At 38.1% G+C, this 20,575-nt stretch overlaps 1 protein-coding gene across 2 annotated transcripts in view; it reads right to left on the reverse strand.

The window, feature by feature from the left end:
• DNAH5 (dynein axonemal heavy chain 5) overlaps nucleotides 1-20,575 on the reverse strand; it is a 152,280-nt gene that overhangs the window by 59,591 nt on the left and 72,114 nt on the right. For both annotated transcript variants that reach the window (XM_075744824.1, XM_075744825.1), the window contains 14 exons: nucleotides 18,920-19,073; nucleotides 18,084-18,247; nucleotides 17,273-17,429; nucleotides 16,112-16,324; nucleotides 15,084-15,308; nucleotides 13,579-13,751; nucleotides 12,270-12,448; nucleotides 10,497-10,684; nucleotides 8,615-8,809; nucleotides 7,815-7,949; nucleotides 6,910-7,017; nucleotides 4,394-4,547; nucleotides 2,009-2,155; nucleotides 67-308 (listed from right to left, as the gene is read on the reverse strand). In XM_075744824.1, the coding sequence (XP_075600939.1) occupies nucleotides 67-308; nucleotides 2,009-2,155; nucleotides 4,394-4,547; nucleotides 6,910-7,017; nucleotides 7,815-7,949; nucleotides 8,615-8,809; nucleotides 10,497-10,684; nucleotides 12,270-12,448; nucleotides 13,579-13,751; nucleotides 15,084-15,308; nucleotides 16,112-16,324; nucleotides 17,273-17,429; nucleotides 18,084-18,247; nucleotides 18,920-19,073 (2,434 nt within the window). The remainder of the gene's footprint in view (nucleotides 1-66; nucleotides 309-2,008; nucleotides 2,156-4,393; nucleotides 4,548-6,909; nucleotides 7,018-7,814; nucleotides 7,950-8,614; nucleotides 8,810-10,496; nucleotides 10,685-12,269; nucleotides 12,449-13,578; nucleotides 13,752-15,083; nucleotides 15,309-16,111; nucleotides 16,325-17,272; nucleotides 17,430-18,083; nucleotides 18,248-18,919; nucleotides 19,074-20,575) is intronic.

The raw sequence follows: 20,575 nt of genomic DNA on the forward strand, positions 1-20,575 counted from the left end.
CAGTGAAGTGTTGAATAAGTAACCAGTAAAACTTTGACTATATAAACAATCACTTAGCTATTGTACCTCAAGGATCGGGCTCCAGTTGAGAACTGATGAGCTCATGAATACCATCCCATTCCTTGAAACTGTTGCTGGAGAAGCATTATCAATATTATGAGGTTCAAAGACTATTTTGCAATTTGGTGCCATAGGTATCCGATCTCCATTTGCTAGTGTTAGAGTTTTGTTATCATCCAGGACAGAATTAAGGTTCTCAATCCAAATAGCATCAACTGGACCATCAAGAACTATCCAGATGTGGTCACCTATAATCCAAAATTACAGATAAAAATGCCTATGGAGAAAGTTCCACTTTCTTTCAAGGACCAGTTTCTTCTCTCTGCAAACAAATTTTGAACTACTTCCGAATTCATGCACACAGCTAGAATCTCAGCTTTTAATACAATTACTGTTTCCATCACTCAATTTCAATTAAGTACTTCATTTCATCACCTATTGATAATAATTAGCCATTGCTCAGTATATAAAGTGTCATCAGCGTAAGTCATGAGTCTGTAATAGTCTGAAACAATTTTATGGATCCAGTCTTCAATGTAGTAATAAATTAGGTTTATTTCAACTTACATAAAACAACATAAAGAAGATAGAAACTACAGATCTACTTAAAATCACCATTCATTTGTTTCCAAAGAGTTTGTGTAAACGTAGTGAGATTAAATGAAAGGAACACTTGAAAAATCACTCTCTCAAATAGCATGCTCACTGTCATAAGTAAAAGAGGTCCATTAGGGAAAGATTCCTGTTGTTTGTACTCTACTTGTAAACTTGATCCAGCTCCCTTTGAAGTTTTTTCAGCTCTTTCCATTTAGTAAGAGGAATGTATCTTAAAAACTGCCTCTGTTTCCTAGGAGGGTCTGGGTCTATCCTGCTCGCCTCACTTGGGTACTGAGCAACAGGCTCTGGCTGGAAAGGGATTCCCCACCACCACTTGGCTTCTGGGTCCCCATCCCTTAGGAAGTACCTGGTCCTGCTGTGCATTGCTAGGGAGACCTTTAGTCAGAGATGGTCCAAGTGTCATCTGCCTTCAGAACAAGTCCTTACTATCTAGGTCTAGGTGACTTGGTGTGTTGTTAGGTATGAACCAAGAAGGTTCCAGATGAGAAACTTTCTCACCTCTGGAGGCAAATAGTTTTATATTTAGAGGCTTTTCATAGCTTGAGTGCAGGCATCTCAGGCATGAGATGATCTGGAGTTTGCTTCATAAAGAGACATTACAGAAGTATTGCAAACAGTGAATCTGAGGAAGTCATGCGAGTGTGCTAATTTATATTTTACGTTGAGGGGAAAAATAGAAAAATCAACAGTTAATGCTATGCTACATTCTCATGGGTGCTACGTTTCTAGATTTGAAACAAAACCAACAAAATTAAATCCAAAAGTATTTTCTATTTTAAAAGTATCTGTATCCGTAAAGACTAAGATTTTTTTAATGAAAACTGACAATGATAAGGTCACATATTTATATTCAGACAAAAGAAGGAAGAATCCATCTAGCATCATACCATCAAGGCCTCTTTTAGTTTATTCAGTAGTCTTAGAATGCATGCCAGCATTATTCTAGGCAGAAATTGGTTGCCTATTTGAGATGGACTATGGTATGTGCAGTGCTAGCAGGTATGACACAAAGGAGATTCACACCCTCCTAGTATGGCAGCTGGAGACCAGGTAGAAATCCTGACACCACCAAAATTTTTTATAGTATACCAGTGTTGGGTAAACTGACTCTTACCTTCCACTTTTCTTCCATACAAGGGCCTATCATTTGAAAGAGGGATCAGCAAATTCAGTCAAACAGTATTTGCTACACTACACAGTCTGAACACAAAGCATTTAGAACAGTGAATATACAATAGACAGAAGTTCTTGAAAAAAGAGTCTGCTAATGTCCTTTAGAGAGATGTCCTGCAGCTTGGGGTTTTTTGGAGGGAATTGTTTTTCATTATACCTTTCTTGGCTCTTAAAGTTTTTCTCCAGAGTGTTGAAAATATTCCATCTGTCCAATCGTTTGTTGCCACATCGAGACGACCAAACATTTGTGGAGCAGTTATAGCTTTAGGATTCATTCTCATTTCACGATGTGGCTGTCCACAATCTGTGAAGGCAGATCATCAGTTAGTTTTGGTATTTCTTTTAAACACTCAGAGAACTTTAACAAATTCAACATCATTACACCCAAATGTATGGTTTAATATGCATTCACTATTATAACAAGTTGTGCATCTAACTGGAAAACCTATCTCTTGCTATATATCAATATTTGTTAATTGGAGCCAGCAAAATTTAAAGTAGAACGAAGTTCTGAAACTTTTGAAAGTATAGTTCACATTTCATAGATTCATCAGGAACAGACGACCAGCAAGATGAAATTTATTCAAGGTTTAGTTTAATATTTCGAAGGCTTATCAAGCAATAGAGCTTTAAAGCCTTTGGTTTGGATGCACTTTTTTAAAACCCAGTGACTAAATACCAGACAGATGCTCCACAATTGATTGGTTTTTTTGCTTTTCCCCATTGTGCACTTGCATACATCTCAGAATAGGCAAGGTATATGATATTGGCATATCCCTGTGAAGACTCTTAGGCAGCTAAACTCTGTCCAGTGATACCATGATCATAATAACCTTTATATTTTCTTCATTAACAACAGCTTAAAAACTCCTATGCCAGACATGCTTAGAAAACCCAATAATAAAACTTAACCAGGAGCCAGTATTATGATGTTGAAAGAAAGAGCTAAAAAAAAGGCTTAAAATCTTAATTGTAATAAAACTTCACTAACATGTTGTCCTGGTTTTGGCTGGGATAGAGTTAATTTTCTTCCTAGTAGCTGGCATAGTGCTCTGTTTTTGATTTAGTATGAGAATAATGTTGATAACACTGATGTTTTAGTTGTTGCTAAGCAGTGTTTACACTAAATCAAGGACAGTTCAGCTTCTCATACCCTGCCAGTGAGAAAGCTAGAGGTGCACAAGAAGCTGGGAGGGTGCACAGCCGGGACAGCTGACCCAAACCGGCCAAAGGGATATTCCATACCATATGACATCATGGCCAGCTGATGGAGGGAGGAGTCGGATGGGGGCAGTGATCAGTGCTCAGGGACTGGCGGGGCATTGGTCAGCAGGTGGTGAGCAATTGTTTTTCATTTGCATCACTTGTTTTTCTTGGGTTTTATTTCTCTCTCTTTTTGTTATTTCCCTTTTTTGTATTATTATTGTCATTGTTAGTTTGTTTCCATTATTAAATTTATCTCAATCCATGAGTTTCCTCACTTTTACCCTTCCGATTCTCTCCCCCATCCCACCAGGGAGAGGGGGTGAGCAAGCAGCTGTATGGTGCTTAGTTGCCCACAGGGGTTAAACCACAACACATGTAAGATAGAAGCCTGGCAAATCACATAGTTTTACATTTCATGAAGTTATGACAGAAGATCAGGTTGAAAAAAGTATTGCAGCGGCTTTATCTTGGTAGTAGTTCACATCTCAGTGCTACAGAAATATAGGAAAATAGTATAATGCAGCTATCTGTTCTTTCTGTTTTTTTCCTAAACGGAATAGTCTTTTACACTGCCATGTAGAGCTTACAGTGTTTCTTAAGCACACTAAGGTACTGCATGGATGAGAGACTGGCTGAACCATTTTTCGCAGAAACTATCCATTTCTAGAAAACTGTATAAGCAGCCTACGGAAGCCTGTGAAATGGGGTAACATAAGCTGATCAAAAGTGATGTTTTTTTCTCGCCCAGCTATGAGCTTTTAGTTTAATAAGATCAATCAGAAGGTCCTCCACTAATATTTTTATTTAGAAATACAGAGGACAAAATCACACACTCCTCAAGCATCCAGCCATGACACAAAATGACGATTTTGGCACTTCCTAAACCAGGAACTGTCTCCTAGCAGCAACAAATGATAGAACGAGTTATTTTATACTGCAGATAAACACACTGTCTTGTGAATTGTGTTCAAAAAGGACTAAATACTTATGATTAGGGGAAGGTTTCAGCATTACCTCAGCCAAACCTGGGAGATGATTTAATCACTTGTTCGAGCTGTCTACCCAGACAGTACTCCTCTTTATCAATGTTTCTAGAATAAGAACTTCTGATATAAGTATCATAGTACAGAATGTATCATATGACTTTCAATGTCAGACATTTTTAAGCTTTTAAAAGATACTACCCACAATAATTAGTATCACAACACACAAACTGATTCTTCCAGTAATATATTCTCACAGTGAAGTAATTGAGGCTTTCTATGAAGAAACAGCATGGTTTAAAGTTTACAATATGACAGTTTAATAACAGTTTACAATAGAAATACTCACATACCTGTCATGGCTTTCATTAAAGTGTGGATGCAAACAGTTTTTCCTGCACCGCTAGGTCCTAGTGTCATCAATCCATGCCTTACTCTCTGGATTTCAAAAAGTTGAATAACTTTCAGTTTCCAAGGAGGATGACAAACAAGTCCAGCTTCCTCCACCTATAGATAGTGACAGAAAACCAAATTGCTATTATTTCAGTGCACAAGATATTTTGATGCTTTAAAAAAAAATAATCTATCTTCAGCAGAAGACTATACTCTTTGTAAAGGTTTTGTGTCTACACAAAAACTTTGGAAAAAGAAGGGATATTTGGTATTCAGATATGTATTCAGAAAAATAAAAGATAAACCACCTCTTTTTTTTAGTTCTTCTTAGGGTTAAAGCATCATTTTAAGGAAAACCCAAGAATTTTAGAAACACTATTGCTAGCAATATCTTTCATAGTCACACACCGTTTTCACTTGCCTCTCAGAATAGTTGCCTTTTTATGATGATGGTGACTTGTGTTTTTAAATGCTTACAATAGCCAAAAGCTTTTCTGTAAAACATTTTGTTAAATATTTCTCAGTGTACAGACAGACCTTTGAGTAACTTCTTAACATCATCTTTCTAAGAAAAGACATGATGTTTTATAATTAAATATCATATGCTTGTTTATTACTTTTTACTAGTTCCAAGCTTCAAGAACTCATCTCACTATAATGGTATTGCTATGGCTTGTGAAAGTGACTCAGCTGGAAGCAAACAAGAAAGTGTTTAGCCAGTAGAGAAAAGCTAGAACTATATCTTCATGTTTCATAGCACACTATACGTTTTTGATAGTGAAAAAGAATTTCTAAAAAACTCAAGATCATGTTATAAAAGTGAAGCTCTCAACATAACAATGATATTTTAATTCAAGTATAATTTCTTTTTTTTAAAATTATGTTCCACAAAATGTCTCAGAAACTATTATCAGTAAAAAGAGGACTAATTTTTTACTAGTGAGATAAAACTCAGCTTTTACAATTACTGTCACATAGTCAGTTAGAACCATGGAACTGGCACTACTACTTGCTATATTACTCGCATATCGAAGCTCATGACAGTTCAAATGATTTATCTCACTCTGCAAGGAAGCCATGAACAGAAGGCAGTACAAGATGAATTCATTAACAGCAACCATGAAGTATACGCTGCCACCAATTCCTCATCACCACGAAGAATACCACTGTTGAAGCACAACTGGGACAGTTGACTCAGACTGACCAAAGGGATACTCCATGCCTTCAAATCACAGAATAGTTTGAGTTGGAAGGGACCTTTAAAGGTCATCTAGTTCACAACCCCTGCAGTGATAATGTCATGCTCAGCAACAAAACTGGGGGGAAGTTTCTCCAAAGTAGCCACTGCTCAGAGACTGGCTGGGCATCAGTCTGCTGATGGTAAGCAATTGTTTTTGAATCACTTGTTTCTTTATCTTTTTTTTTTTCCTCATTTATTAAACTGCCTCGATCTAGACCCATGAGTTGTTTTTTTTCTCTTTTCCCCTTCTGAATCTCTCCCTCAACCCGCTGGGTGAAAGTGAGCACGTGACTGGGTGTTGGCTTAGCTGCCAGTTGAGGTCAACCCACCACAACATATAAACATAGAAAAACACTTTAATTCAAGTGTCGACTATTTCTTCGTTATGATATTTTCCCAACAGCTTCTGCCTCCCTTCCCTAATAAAAATAGTCCTCTTGAACTTCATTCTGTCCTAACCTAGCTGTTTTCATTGAACTGAGTCATTATAGCTCTGAAAACACATTAAAGAGCTCCATTCAATAAAACATCGTTTCACTTCCAAGACAAACAAGACAGCTTGCCATTTCTGGTTTCTCCAGATTTTAAGTTTTAGCAATATGAGAAAAATATGCCAAAATAAGCTAACATTTTTTCAAAACACTGTCAGCACTAAAAAGGCACCATAAGATCCCTAGATCTGAACTTCTGATAAATTTTGTTTTACATAAGATAATCACAGTGCCTAAAGCTCTTCAAGTTACCCATGCTGCTTCAGTATGGGCTGACGTGACACCCTACTTACAAGCAAGTGATAATGGTTTGTTGTTAAAAGAGGTGACACTTTCTATGTCTGGCTTCACAGATCACCAACAGTAGAGCTGTGAAGACCATGTTATTAAGACCTCTTTTTAATTTATTAGGAAATGATGATTTAAAGCATGAGATTCAAGTTCTTTATAGTTTCTCCTAATAAAAGCTTAATTTGTAAGTCCTTTTTAAAAGTCAACTGTATAAACTACAGAAAGCACACAACTGATTACCACAAATGACTCTCAAAAAACCACAATCCAGTGATTTCCTTAAGAATAAGGTTAATACTAATATGTCAATGGTAAAGATTTATGGAAAAGCCTACCCTTCCTCTAGATAGTAAAACCTATTATTACCAGCTGGGTAGCTCCAACATCAATAATTTTCTTAGATGACACATTATGATAGTTATGCCACAGCAGCACAGATCAAGAAAAACATTACCTGTTTGTCAATGGCAGCTTCCAGTTCAGGATAGCCTACTTTATCAAGCTGGATATCTGGAAATAGATCTTCAATTAGACTCAGGAATAACGGTTCATCTTCATCAATCTAGTGAAAATTGGGAGGGGGGAACACAGATTAAAACCTATTTTATTTATTCTAGCATTTTAAAAAATAATTCCTAACTCCTGCAAAGCTAAAGAAATATTTGAAAACATAAGGAACCATCTATGGTAACCCTCTAGGTGCTAAACATTCTAGCAGGACACAGCAGAAGGAGATCATGTGATGCTTCCAATAATCAAAAGTTATTGAAAATAAACCGCTAACATACAGACTGGAATGCAGTAAATTAAAGTAGATTTTAGCAATAACATTTATACAAATAGTAAATTATTTGTCTAAGGTGTAAAAAAAGATAATATAGGAGATGAATATCACAGCAACAGAAGAGGTTTTGTTGGCTATTTAAGATGGATAAGATGGTACTACAGATTATTTCAAGAGAGTGACTAAATACTTTAGGTCAAAGGTTTTAAATAGATTACTACATAGAACTCTATTTGGTCACTTATTTCTACAGGTAGCAGGGGAAATATGTAAAAAAAAATTCTGAACAATTCAAGGTGTTGTGGTTTAACCTGGGTAGGCCAAGCACCACACAGCCCCTCTCTCCCTCCCTCCCCAGCCCCATACAAGATACGATGAAGAAAACTAACTCTATCCCAGCCAAATCCAGTATCCAAGACCATTCAGAGAATGGAACATTTCCAAGCTAGCTTCAGTGTAAAGGCCACATCCAATCTTCTAGTGATCACCTTAACAGATTTAAATTGTATTTCCAAAAGAACTCCACATAGCTCCAAAGTGCAGTTTAATTAATTTACCAGGCCCTCAGAACTTACTAGTTTAGACAGGTTCATGTCTCTCAGCACACGCATGACAATGGTAGATTCAGTATCTGTGGGGTTTGCTCTTTTTGCTGCTCCTAATGTACGTAGCACTGACAATATATTCCGCAAGCCAAAATCATAATGCACCTAGAAGATATACAAAGTTTGGGAAAATTTTCCCAGAGTTAATTAGGATAAAACAATTCTTATTTATCATTTAACATATGTATATATATGAGAAGTGGTACATGCCTCCAAACACCCAACAACTAGCTTTTGAGTATATGCCTATGGGTGATTTCATTCCCCACCTCTGCTACCATCTACTAAACTGTAAGGTGTGACAGAAAAAAGAAATGTAATGACAAGTCTTTGAACCAAGATAAGGTTCCCAAGGACTATTAAGAAATAAATGAGCAGTAGTATTTTGAATTCTCTGTGGACCTTGGAAACTGATTTTATTTGAGAAATATCTAAACAAGTGCAGGCAGCACAAACCAAACACTTCTCAATTCACTCTGTAAGACTAACTAATATATAAGCCCTTTATTTGCCACAATCATCACCATTCATTAAAGCTAAATCTTAATAATAAGCAGTATTCTGAAGGACAGTCCCATTCTTGTACAGAAAAATTGTAGCAGGAGTTAGTTCTCCAGGACAGCAGAGGGTTACACTACTAAACTGCAAGTGTCATTTAGCTTATGTAGTGAACAGGAACTTTTCCATTTGCTTCACATAGATACTAATAATTTGTGACATCATATATAGTTTTTCCCTAAGATAATTTTTCCTCTTATGAAAATAATCACCTGCTTTGACAGTTGTTCTTCACATAGCTTGTACAATGTAAAGAATTTCCTTGCCAATACAACATTAGCAATGAAACCACAACTAGCCAATTTGACACGAATTATGATTTGACGATCAGGAACCATCATAGCCACCGAACGGAAGTTGATCTTTAAGTTTTCAGGAAGTTCTTGCCGTCCAGCATATCCTGGATTCTGGAGAGAAGAATAGGTTTTGAAGTTGACTACACTTTGCACAAACAGAAGAATCAGCAAAGGAGTGCATAATCTGGTTAGACAAAAATATTTTTTTGGCTTTAAATCACATGTAAAAATTAATTGCCATGCAGATTTCTCACCAAATCTTTACAGCATTTTAGCCTCTCTTACATCCATGAGGTATGAAAAACATTCCAGCCAAACACTTCAAATCTGTATTTGGTTCATATGTCCTGTTTTTACTGGATACTTCTACCTATATCTCTGTATTGGGTTTGTGGGGCAAGGTTTTGATAGTGGGGGCGGGGCTACAAGAGTGGCTTCTGTGAGAAGCTGCTAGAAGCTTCCCCTGTGTCTGACAGAGCCAATGCCAGCCAGCTCCAAGACGGGCCCGCTGCTGGCCAAGGCAGAGCCCATCAGCGATGGTGGTAGCACCTCTGGGGTAACACAGTTAAGGGAAAAAAAACCTGTGTGCAGCAGCCACAAGAGAAGAGTGAGAAGATGCGAGAGGAACAACTCTGCAGACACCAAGGTCAGTGCAGAAGGAGGGGGAGGAGGTGCTCCAGGTGCCGGAGCAGAGATTCCCCTGCAGCAGCCCATGGGGAAGACCCTGGTGAGGCAGGCTGTCCCTCTGCAGCCCATGGAGGTCCACAGTGGAGCAGATATCCACCTGGAGCCCATGGAGGACTTCACGTTGGAGCAGGTGGATGCACCTGAAGAAGACTGTGACCCTGTGGGAAGCCCACGCTGGAGCAGGCTGCTGGCAGGACCTGTGGCCCCGTGGAGAGAGGAGCCCACGCCAGAGCAGGTTTGCTGGCAGGACTTGTGACCCCATGGGGGACCCACGCTGGAGCAGTCTGTTCCTGAGGGTCTGCACCTCATGGGAGGGACCCATGTTGGAGACACTGGTGGAGGACTGTCTCCTGTGGGAGGGACCCCACGCTGGAGCAGAGGAAGAGTGTGAGGAGTCCTCCCCCTGAGGATGAAGGAGCAGCAGAGACAGAGACAACATGTGATGAACTGACTGCAGCCCCCATTCCCTGTCCCCCTGTGCCACTGGTGGGGAGGAAGGAGAGAAATCGGGAGTGAAGTTTTGCCCAGGAAGCAGGGAGGGGTGGGGGGAGGTGTTTTAAGATTTGATTTTATTTCTCATTATTCTACTCTGTTTTGCTCGCTAATAAATTAGATTAATTTTTTCCCAACTTGAGTCTGTTTTGCCCATGACAGTAATTGGTGAGTGATCTCTCCCTGTCCTTATCCCGACCCACGAGCCTTTCATTACATTTTCTCTCCTCTGTTCAGCTGAGGAGGGAGAGCGATAGAGCGGGTTTGGAGGGCACCTGGCTTCCAGCCAGGGTCAACCCACCACAATCTCTATGGCCATTTTTCTGTACTTGTAGCAAAAAGCACACTTTGGGAACCAGAATGTAGCATGCAAAAGTAAATCTGACATTGAGATAACAACTTGTATTTACAATGCTGGCTGCATTTTTTTAATTGCATGTGCATGATGTCATTGAAATAAGACCTGTAAACTATCTTTCTAGTAATGCTCAATATTCTTAAACAGTCAGTGAGTTCTAAGAGCTGAGTGACAGAGTTAGCAAGTACAATTAACATACCAGGTTAGAAGCAATTATTGTACAACCATCACCGGCATATTAGAAATCTACTGAATACCTACCATAGTAAGAAAGATGCCAAATTCTGGGTTCATTTCCACATTATCTCCATCAGTAAAAAGAAAGCTTTTTTTGCGTTCCTTCTTACATGTCAACACAATTGCAATTTGCTGTGCAGCTACTGATAGTACTGGTAAATTGATACGATTGAATTCATCAAAGCAACCCCAGGAGCCAGACTGAGCAAGACCTTCAAAAAGAAAACCAACTAAGCATCTGACCATTATGTTGTTACCCCTTTTTTGGTGCAAGTCATAAGTTAAAAATCAGGTTAATCTACCTCAGGAAAAAAAAAAAAAATATTTTCGAGGGTTGGGAAAGGGACAAGGAAAAGAGTTTAATTCTTTTTCAAACAAGAATTCTCAAAGTTCCAACAGTCCTCAAGCTTGTCTAGGATGCTATATCCTTTGATTTCTGCTCCTTCTCTCAGTATCTCAGATGTTTTCCTGTTCCTCCCTACCACCCTAACATAATCCCTGCAATAAATCTATCAAAGTATGATGGGAAGTCAATAGCTTATTGCACAGATGAAAATGAACAATAAAGTTGATTTCACCTGGAAAGAAGTTAAGGGTCAGTCTGTGCCAGAACTGCATTCTTCCTCACATATTTGGGGAAAACAAAACAAAAAATCATCAACACAGTCACTTGCAACAATGCAACAGTCAAGGACTTCCACTTGATCTCTAATTCAACATCTGCCATGACTGACAGGTATCAATTTCGGGTCCCTAAAAAAAAAAGTGATCTGCATCTAACTTAAGTAAGCTGTGTCAATTGTTTTTAACATATATAGCGCTATTCATGCACTTACTTCAACTGATAAGAACTCTGACATTTGAAGGAGAAAAAATACCGAAATGAGAATCCAACACATTCCACCAGTTCAGCAATAAATTTCACAGCTTTTTCTTTTTTGTACTGGCAGTCTTCCTTGATTATTTTAAGTGTCCTTATGTATCCTTTCATAAACTGTCTTATGTCTTCAGACATTTCTGTTTCCTGAGCCAGTGTTGCAAATGTATTTTACATTCATAACAAGATATTAATTACTTGCATTTATTAAAAGTCAGAAAACCACCTGCTGAATATGTGTTGACCTTGTTTTATAAAGATGTTCTCTTAGCATTTGTAACTTTCACAAAGTCCATAGAATCATATAATCACAAAATATCCCGAGCTGTAAAGGATTCATGAGGATCATCAAGTTCAACTCCTGACTCCACACAGGGCTACCTAAAAGTTACATCATATATCTAAGAGTGTTGTCCAAACACTACTTGAACACCGACAAGCTTGGGGCCTTGCCTACTTCCTTGGGGAGCTTGTTCCAGTGCTTGACCACACTCTCAGTGAAGAACATTTTCCTAATATCCAATCTGAACTTAATCTGATGCAGCTTTAAGCCATTCCTTCATGTTCTATCACCAGACACCAGAGAGAAGAGATCAGCACCTCCCTGTCTGTTCCCCCTCATGAGGAAGTTGTAGACAGCACTGAGGGCCCCCCTCAGTCTCCTTTTCTCTAAGATGAGCAAACCTAGTACACTCAGCTGTTCCTCATAAGTCACGCCCTTTAGTTCTTTCACCATCTTTGCTGCTCTCCTTTGGACACATTTTAATATTTTTATATGCTTCTGACATTGACGACCCCCAAACTGCACACAGTACTTGAGGTGAGGCCACTCCAATGCTGAGTATAGCGACACAATCACTTCTTTTGATTGGTTAGTTATACTGCACTTAATACAGTTGACCTTTTGGTCCACATCTTACCTTTGAAGATCCTCCCAAGTCCTCGGAAATCCATCTGGTCTGAGCAGTTGAAGACCACTACATATTTTCCAAGGCACCGTCCCATGTCTTTGATGGTTTCGGTTTTTCCAGTTCCTGCAGGTCCCACAGGTGCTCCACCCATGTTCATGCCTAAAGCTTGAGCCAAAGTGATGTAACATCTAAAAGGCAACAGGCTATAATCACCTAATGGGCTGCAGTGCAGTTTTCTGTACAGTATCAGAGAAACTTACTCAAATGTGTTACATGAGGAAGGTCTGATTTAAGGAGACAAGGGAACTGCTGAAATTACATGCCTCTAATTACAATTTAAAGCAGGAAGAAGGAAAACCCTTCACTCAGCCTCTGATGAAGGTAATATTAAGGTTTGTTTCCTCATACATAAAGTGGAAGAACAGATAAATCTCAACAATCAACAACTTGAAAGATCATGAGAAGAAAAGAAAGTAGATACAGAGATACTGCCTAGTCTAGTTTGGTTAGCTTAGATCCTGAATTACTTTAACTGAAGTAGTTCTGAAGCACATTATACTGTGGAATATAATAATGAAAAACAGCTAACCTTTCTTTTCTCATCCACCTTCAAATATTTGATCATACAGTGCATCCCATTTTCATAAATAAAACTTCTATGTGTAATGCAGTAAAACACCAGTGAACAATTATATCTAAAGAGAAGCTCTGGAATTTACTGTATGGAATAGTTTAAAACAAAAACAAAAACCAACAACAAAAAAAACAACCACCACCACCCAATGCCCTTATTTTGCAAATGATAGCTTATGAAGCATTCTTTGTGTTATTCCAGTTAGGTAGGTAGACCTCTCCATTAATAGGACTGCAATTCTTTCAACATCCTTCTAGATCAAAGATCTCCAGTCTATTGCAGCTGAATAAAATTGTTTTTCCTGTCTATTCTTCCTAAGCTGTTGTCATTAGCTTGCCTGTAAACACCTTTTTTCATCCTGTATCTCCCTCTACATATTGTATCTGTTGGATGTACCTGATCCTCAGATATACTAGCCTCACATACATGAGAATCAGAGTCCCATCCATCATGTATGTGGGGATCACGCAAGTATGTGGCAGAAATTAAGGTGGAAGTTATTCACATTATAAGGCATAGAAACAAAAGTATTCATGTATTCCATGTAAAAATATTGACTTTGATAAGACTGTGAAGGATTAACTGCAGAGATCTATTTTGCACCCAATAGGAATGACTAACTTTCTCTTGTAAAAGCCTGGGTTTGGCCTCAAAGAATAAAGGAATAAAATCAGTCTTTTTCACCTGTCTGTAAGAGGCGTTATGACAAGCCTGTCGGTACAGCCCAAGAATTCATTCTGGTATGTGAAACCCACATCAGTGATCTTAATCATCATTTTATCAGAGTCTTCATTAAAATAATATCTACACTGTTTCAGCCACTCGAAGTCTGTAGGGCTCTTGATATGCATGCGACACTAAGAAAAGAGGGGAAGAAAGGCAGTGGTATTCATGGTTAACATTTACTTTTGCATTTATATTGTCTCATCTAAACAGTACGGCAAAGGCAGCACTGCAATCACAATGAAAAGCATAAAGAACAGCTAGTAACACAAGAATAGCGGAGACCCTATCCTGATTTTTACCACAAAAATTGCTAATGTGTTCTTGCTGTCCCTGAAACCCATACTAAGGCAAGGGAACTTCAAACTTTAGATGAGCGTGTCAAAATTCTAAATGCAAATGAACAGTCCATAAGCCTCAAACAAAAGTCATTAAGTTCAGTTAACATTAAAATTACCATTTCTTTTACTCATCTCTACCATTTTATTTTCACATGAGTAGGAAACATGTAATGTGATACCTGATTTTAAAAAAAGTCAGGAGAATTGTATGAAATCATATGCAAATTGAAAAAAAGTTATTTCAAGACAGTGTCATGGTGCAGATATTAGTTAAGAAATTCAACAGCTGGGAGTAATTTAAAAAGTTGACAATTGAATATTAAAACAGGATTAAAAAATATGTCCTGCAGGTTGTATCTAAAAAATTATATTTTACATGAGATGATTTTAACTAGAAACAACAGGTTCTACAATGAAAAGATAGGTGCCTGCCTATCAGCAATGGGTTAAAAGTCAGTAATTCTTTTCTCAGACAGCTTAATTTCAGTCAGGTCCAGAGCTTCCTATAGGTAAAAGGGCATGCTGGTTTAGAAGTTTAATTGTTTAAGCAGTAAATGCTTTCATTTTCCTAATTTTAGTATTCTGTGGCAGCATGAGAAGGTGTGAAGTGAACAAATAAATCTCTAAGTAATAATTAGGTATGCTATTGAAACTAGAACAGAGGGGATAGTAATTTCAATCAATTTCAAACTTTTCTCCTGTACTATAACTCTACATTCATTCTATTTACTCCTCAAAACTCACAATGTAGTCCAGAGAAAGGACAATTACTTGCAACACAATGTATGAGGAAAAAGAAGTGCCTAAATGATCATGCAACAGAAGAATCTAACTTAAGTCAGCCAACACAAAGCATTATAAAATTCTGCTACTGCTTCTGGGGAAAAAAAAAAAAAAAAAAAACAAAAAAACCACTGAATTACTTAACGGGAAGCTAAGACATGGACTGAAGCAACATCAGCATTTTTATAATACTCCAGGTTACATAATCATTACAGTCATTAAGTTAAACATTTAATTTCAGAGGCAGGAGTTCATAGATATGGTAGTATTTTCTTCTTGTCCTTTCACATTGCTTTACATGGAAACCACCTCATAACTCATAGTAAATTTTTCAGTACTTACCAGACCATCAAAAATGTCCCTCTGATGCACATGAATAGTGATTAATGTCTCATATTTAACTCGCTCGACTGGGCTAAGGTCTTTTGTTGTCATATCTATCAGCCTGTTTAGAAGATCCAGGAAAAATTGGTTCGTCTTTGGCATAATTTTTTTATCATACCTGGCATTAGTCAAAGCTTCTTCTGAGTCTTTTGTCCAAATCATTTGGATTCCCAACAACCCAACCTTAGGAAACAGAAAAGCATATGCTTCATAATCTTTTCTCTTTCACTTAAAATGTACATACACAGACGTAGATAAACTAAATAAATGGTTCTGCTACTATTTGTATAAAATTATTTTTTCTTGCATCCATCTAGAGGTAATTCAATCCATGCATTTGTTTTATGTGTTCCAACATCATTGATAAACACATAGTTAAGTCCACACTTCACTCTTGTAGATACTGCCTACGATGCACTGCTGATAAAACTGTTCAATATAATTTACAAAAAATATTATATATAAACTAATATACTTTTTATATATAAATAATAATCAATGAATAATTAATGATTCACTTTAAATTTTTTCAATAATTCACAAACTCTTTATTCCCTCTCCAACAACATTCCTGAACATAAGTGAAGCTTTTACTAAGAAAATAATTTTCCCTCAGCAGTACCCTTAACTCCAAATTTTTAGTAATATATAGTGTTTTCCTGAATATATAAACAAACATACAATTTTATTACTTTTCCTTCAGTAGTCAAGTATTAAGCTTGTAAAGAAACAATGTTAACTCCATTGCATTAATTTATTTCATTCAGCATTATTTTTGAACAAGAGCTTCAGGGTAACTTTTCTTTTTGTTTCAGATATGTAAAGTGTAACTCAAAAGACTGAGGTGATTAAGATAAATTCAAATGTCAGTTTTGCATTTATAACCCTGGCTGCAATTTTGATTGCAAAGACAAGGAAAAAAAAAATAAAAATCAATGTGCTATGTATCTGTGAACAATTCTTCATTAATTTAACAACGATATTACCTGGGCTGGGTAAGTAGACAGAAATTCAGTCAGTTGGAAACTAGTTTCCTGGATGTGTGCAGCTGCCTGACGAATAACATGATGCAGTGACAGCTGGGATTCCTTCAACAGAGAATTGAGCCAAACTTCCACGTTACCTTCAGCCATTACAGGTCTAGTCAGCTCTACAGTCTCACCCTCTCGTGAACTAATTGACAATATACGATCATATATCTAAAAAAAGCAAAGCAAGAACATTTTGTGTTTATAGATTTATTGCTATCTTTACCATAACTGTCTGATTTTCCTGCCATCACTTCATTAAACTTACTTAGGTAACTAATAAATTATACCAACCTGTGCAGTGAAATGTAAAAACAATTAAATCATTGCTGTTGGTGTGCAGAAAGGCTTTAAACAAAGCACTGTCATCTGAACAAGGAGACAAACCCCAATACACTGACAATTCCTGAATTTCATTTCAGTTTCAATGACAACATCCACTTTCCAGTCACAATAAAGGAAACCTTTCCCCATTGCTGGTGGGTTAATAGACTAACAAAATTTACAGCCTTACAATCAAAAATAATGAAAACACAGAAGTTAAGGAACATGGTCAGTCAAAGGAATTTGAAATGCATGGAGATGTAGTGAATTTCTAAGAAAATGTATACGTACACAGGAAAAACAATTGTTGCTATCTGTTCTCGTAAAGGGTGTAAGAAAATTGTTCTTCACACAGTATGTTTGAAGGGATATTAAGTATAACTCAGAAACAGGTGACAGACTAGATACCTTTTTCTTGCAATCAAAAATGAATTAAAAAGTACAAAAACAGGCAATCTGAAAATACAAATATGCTCATAAAGAATCAGAAGCTGATCTGAGAGGATGCTAGCCTATATTAAGCTACAGAAGAAAGTTCAGTAGCTGGGTGTTTTTTTCTGAAACTAAGCACTGGTGCAAGTTTTTGCTATTATATATAGAGTTTTCCTATTGCGTAAAATGAAGCTATGAAGTTAAGCCTTAAATGAAGAAAGCCTATGCAGCATCAAATAGTTGATGAGCTTGGTGAGGTAAAACAGTTGAATGCCATATGCACCCAGGTAGCTTTCTTATTTAACAAGTATCATGTATTGTTAATTTGAAAGAATGTAACATTGAAGCATGGGGAGTACATACCCTTTCGTGGAACCTGACATTTTTAATATTGTCAAAGACGTTCAGCAGATGTGCCTGTATATTGTGAGAGTCTGATGCCTGGCCAAGAATTTCTAAGAGAGCAGGATCTGACACAAAGAAGAATCGTGGAAATAGGAGGCGCTTTTTCTCCAGGTACCTGCATTTTAACAAAAATTGGTAGGGGGAGGGTAGATGGTAAGTCAATTAGGTTAATTTATACATACTTTCCTCTTTAAAGATGGCATTTCTCACAATGTATCATTGCAATTTTTAGCAGTGGCAATGACAACAATTCTTATCCATCATACCTTCATGTTAAGCACCTGCTTTAAAGCTACTCTCTTAGCATCAGAAATAATTTCATGGAAAGCTTTTATTATTTGCTATAATGTAAGCACCTGTAAAAAGAAAAGAAACTAAACCAAAATAAAATTATTTTTACATTAAGTCTGCTACTTGCTATTTAGGTCTCTCATGCTGAATTTCTCTCAGATTTGTGAAGGGTTTGAATAGGACATGCAGATCTAGACTATCTCCTCAATTGAAACTAGGCTGAAACAAACTTTGGGTTCAGCAGACATAGACAGTGAATGACAGTTTAGTCACAAATCAAATACTTCTCAGTGACTTGCTAGCAATTTCTTTGGAGGTGTTGTATGCTCCTGCTAACTTCTTTGCTCAGTTCAACTGAATTCATAGTAGAATAAAAACATGATCTTTGCAAAGTCCATGGGACACAAGCAACTGGTCTTGCCCTAGTTACACAATTCACAACCATCTGCCCAAGACTGTGGTTTTGTAGTAATCTTACCCTGTGAGTGATTTCTGACAGATTTCAAGCTGTTCTAGTAAATGCGGCAGTAATTGTCCCATGATTTCATCTCCAATGCAGCACTGGACAACATTAGGTGTTTCATGAGCTCGCGTCATGATCCTCACCCAGGATTTATCAATGTTAGAGAAACGCTTTGCTTCCTGTTGAAACATGATAGTAAATGTGGAAGGGAAGAGAGGGAGAGGAAGGAAAAGAAGGAAAAGGCACTTGCTTGCAGAATTGGCACCCAGTAACCTCACCAGTAATTTTCTCACTAGTAATCCTGTGTTCAACTTCTAAGCTGAAAAATCTTTAGAAAAACACAATTTTTTCTTGCTTACACGATACAGCTGATTTTATGCTTGACTGTCAAGCTTGGTATCTACTTTCTCTTTCAATCATTCTTAGAGAAAAAGACAGAAAAGTCATTATGGTTGAATTGCATGCTTCAAATTTGAAGATTTTTTCTAAACCTAAAGTTGATTTTTAATTTGAAAAGCAATGTAAGAAAGTTTAAGATAAGGATTCCTAGGTACTGCTAGGCTAGTGGTAAGTATTACTAAGCTAGCCTAACTAGGCTAGGGTACTAGTGGGCACAACATAAACACATATTGGTTAACAATTTTACAATCTAGAAATAAAAAGATCAACTAACACAATTTTAACACCATACTTCTTTTGGCATTGTTTATCTAATTTCTTAGCAAGATTAGTTTTGTTAAGTACCAAAAAAATGAAGTGTATATTACTACATCAATTATGACACCACAGTTAAGTTTTATTCTTAAAATATAGAAGACCAAACTGAAAAAAGGCATGTCATGTCTGAAGACCTTTGGAAGCTGCTTTGCTATGTCACCGCCGACAAAAACAGCTTCTAAATAAATCCACAAGTTCTGCACAGTCATCCAGTTCTCAATAATATCTGTTGTGTTGGAAAGATAGTGTACCCATTTCTGAATTTGCGTCTTGAAGGGTGTGTTGTATCTAAAATAAAAAGAAGACACTTGCTTTATTTCAAGAAGGAAAGAAGTCTCTTGAAAACCAGCACTTTACTGGTAAGGATGAAGAATAATTTTGCTGCTTGTACCTTTGTCAAGTTAAAGTACAGAAACCTATACTTGACTGAATTCAGTTAGTTAGTAGCTACAAACCAAATCAGCTCCAACTTGCTGCTTTGTACACATGGTGTGTAGCACAGCTCTGATCCAGTAGAAGCTGAATAGGAGCAAGATTTCAATTTCACAGTAAAGTGGTTTCAAAAAGGGACTATGCAACATCTTGAAAGCTGCAAGACTCCCAGAGGACCTTATCAACTGAATCCTTGCTTTTGAACATCTGCTTGATCAGGTTCTGTGTTCCTTATTTTACGTGCAGGCTTCGGCATGTGAGACCAGACAAACTGATTTTAATTGGGATTTTCAGCACCTTTGGCATGAGGCAGTGACCTATCACAGAGGGCAGAGTAGCAGTGCCTGTAATGCCTATAGTATGACTGCCACAACCTGGCAGTGTTCCCCTTTATGCTCATCACCACTTTCTTGCATCAATGAAAGCTGTCCAGCTGATTATCCAGGAAGTCTGAAGTGCTTTCAAAAGAACTTATTGGAGGGATACAGCCAATAAGAACAAGCCCATGAAAAGTTCAAGGACAAGCATGGGGTTACAGCGTTGGTGGATAAGGGAAGGGCAACTGACATCATCTACCTGGACTTGTGCAAGGCATTTGACACTGTCCCATGTGACACCCTTGTCTCTAAATTGGAGAGACATGGATTCAATGGATGGACCACCGGGTGGATAAGGAATTGGCTGGATGATCGCACTCAAAGAGTTGTGGTCAACGGCTCAGTGTCCAAGTGGAGAACGGTGACAAGTGGTGTTCCTCAGGGGTCGGTACTGGGACCAGCACTGTTTAACATCTTTGTCGGCAACATGGAGAGTGGGATCAAGTGCACCCTCAGCAAGTTTGCTGACGACACCAAGCTGCATGGTGTGGTAGACACGCTGGAGGGAAGGGATGCCATCCAGAGGCACCTTGACAGGGCTGGAGAGGTGGGCCCATGTGAACTGCATGAAGTTCAACAAGGCCAAGTGCAAGGTCCTGCACATGGGTCGGCGCAATCCCAAGCACGACTATAGGCTGGGTGGGGAATGGATTGAAAGCAGCCCTGAGGAGAAGGACTTTGGGGTATTGATTGATGAAAAGCTCAGCATGAGCTGGCAGTGTGCGCTTGCAGCCCAGAAAGCCAACCGTGTCCTGGGCTGCATCAAAAGAGGCGTGACCAGCAGGTCAAGGGAGGTGATCCTGCCCCTCTACTTGCTCTTATGAGACCCCACCTGGAGTACTGCGTCCAGCTCTGGTGGCCCCACTACAGGAGAGACATGGAGCTGTTGGAGCAAGTCCAGAGGAGGGCCATGAAGCTGATCAGAGGGCTGGAGCACCTCTCCTATGAGGACAGGCTGAGAGAGTTGGGATTGTTCAGCCT

Source organism: Balearica regulorum, chromosome 2 (assembly GCF_011004875.1).
Source record: "Balearica regulorum gibbericeps isolate bBalReg1 chromosome 2, bBalReg1.pri, whole genome shotgun sequence".
Taxonomy (NCBI): domain Eukaryota; kingdom Metazoa; phylum Chordata; class Aves; order Gruiformes; family Gruidae; genus Balearica; species Balearica regulorum.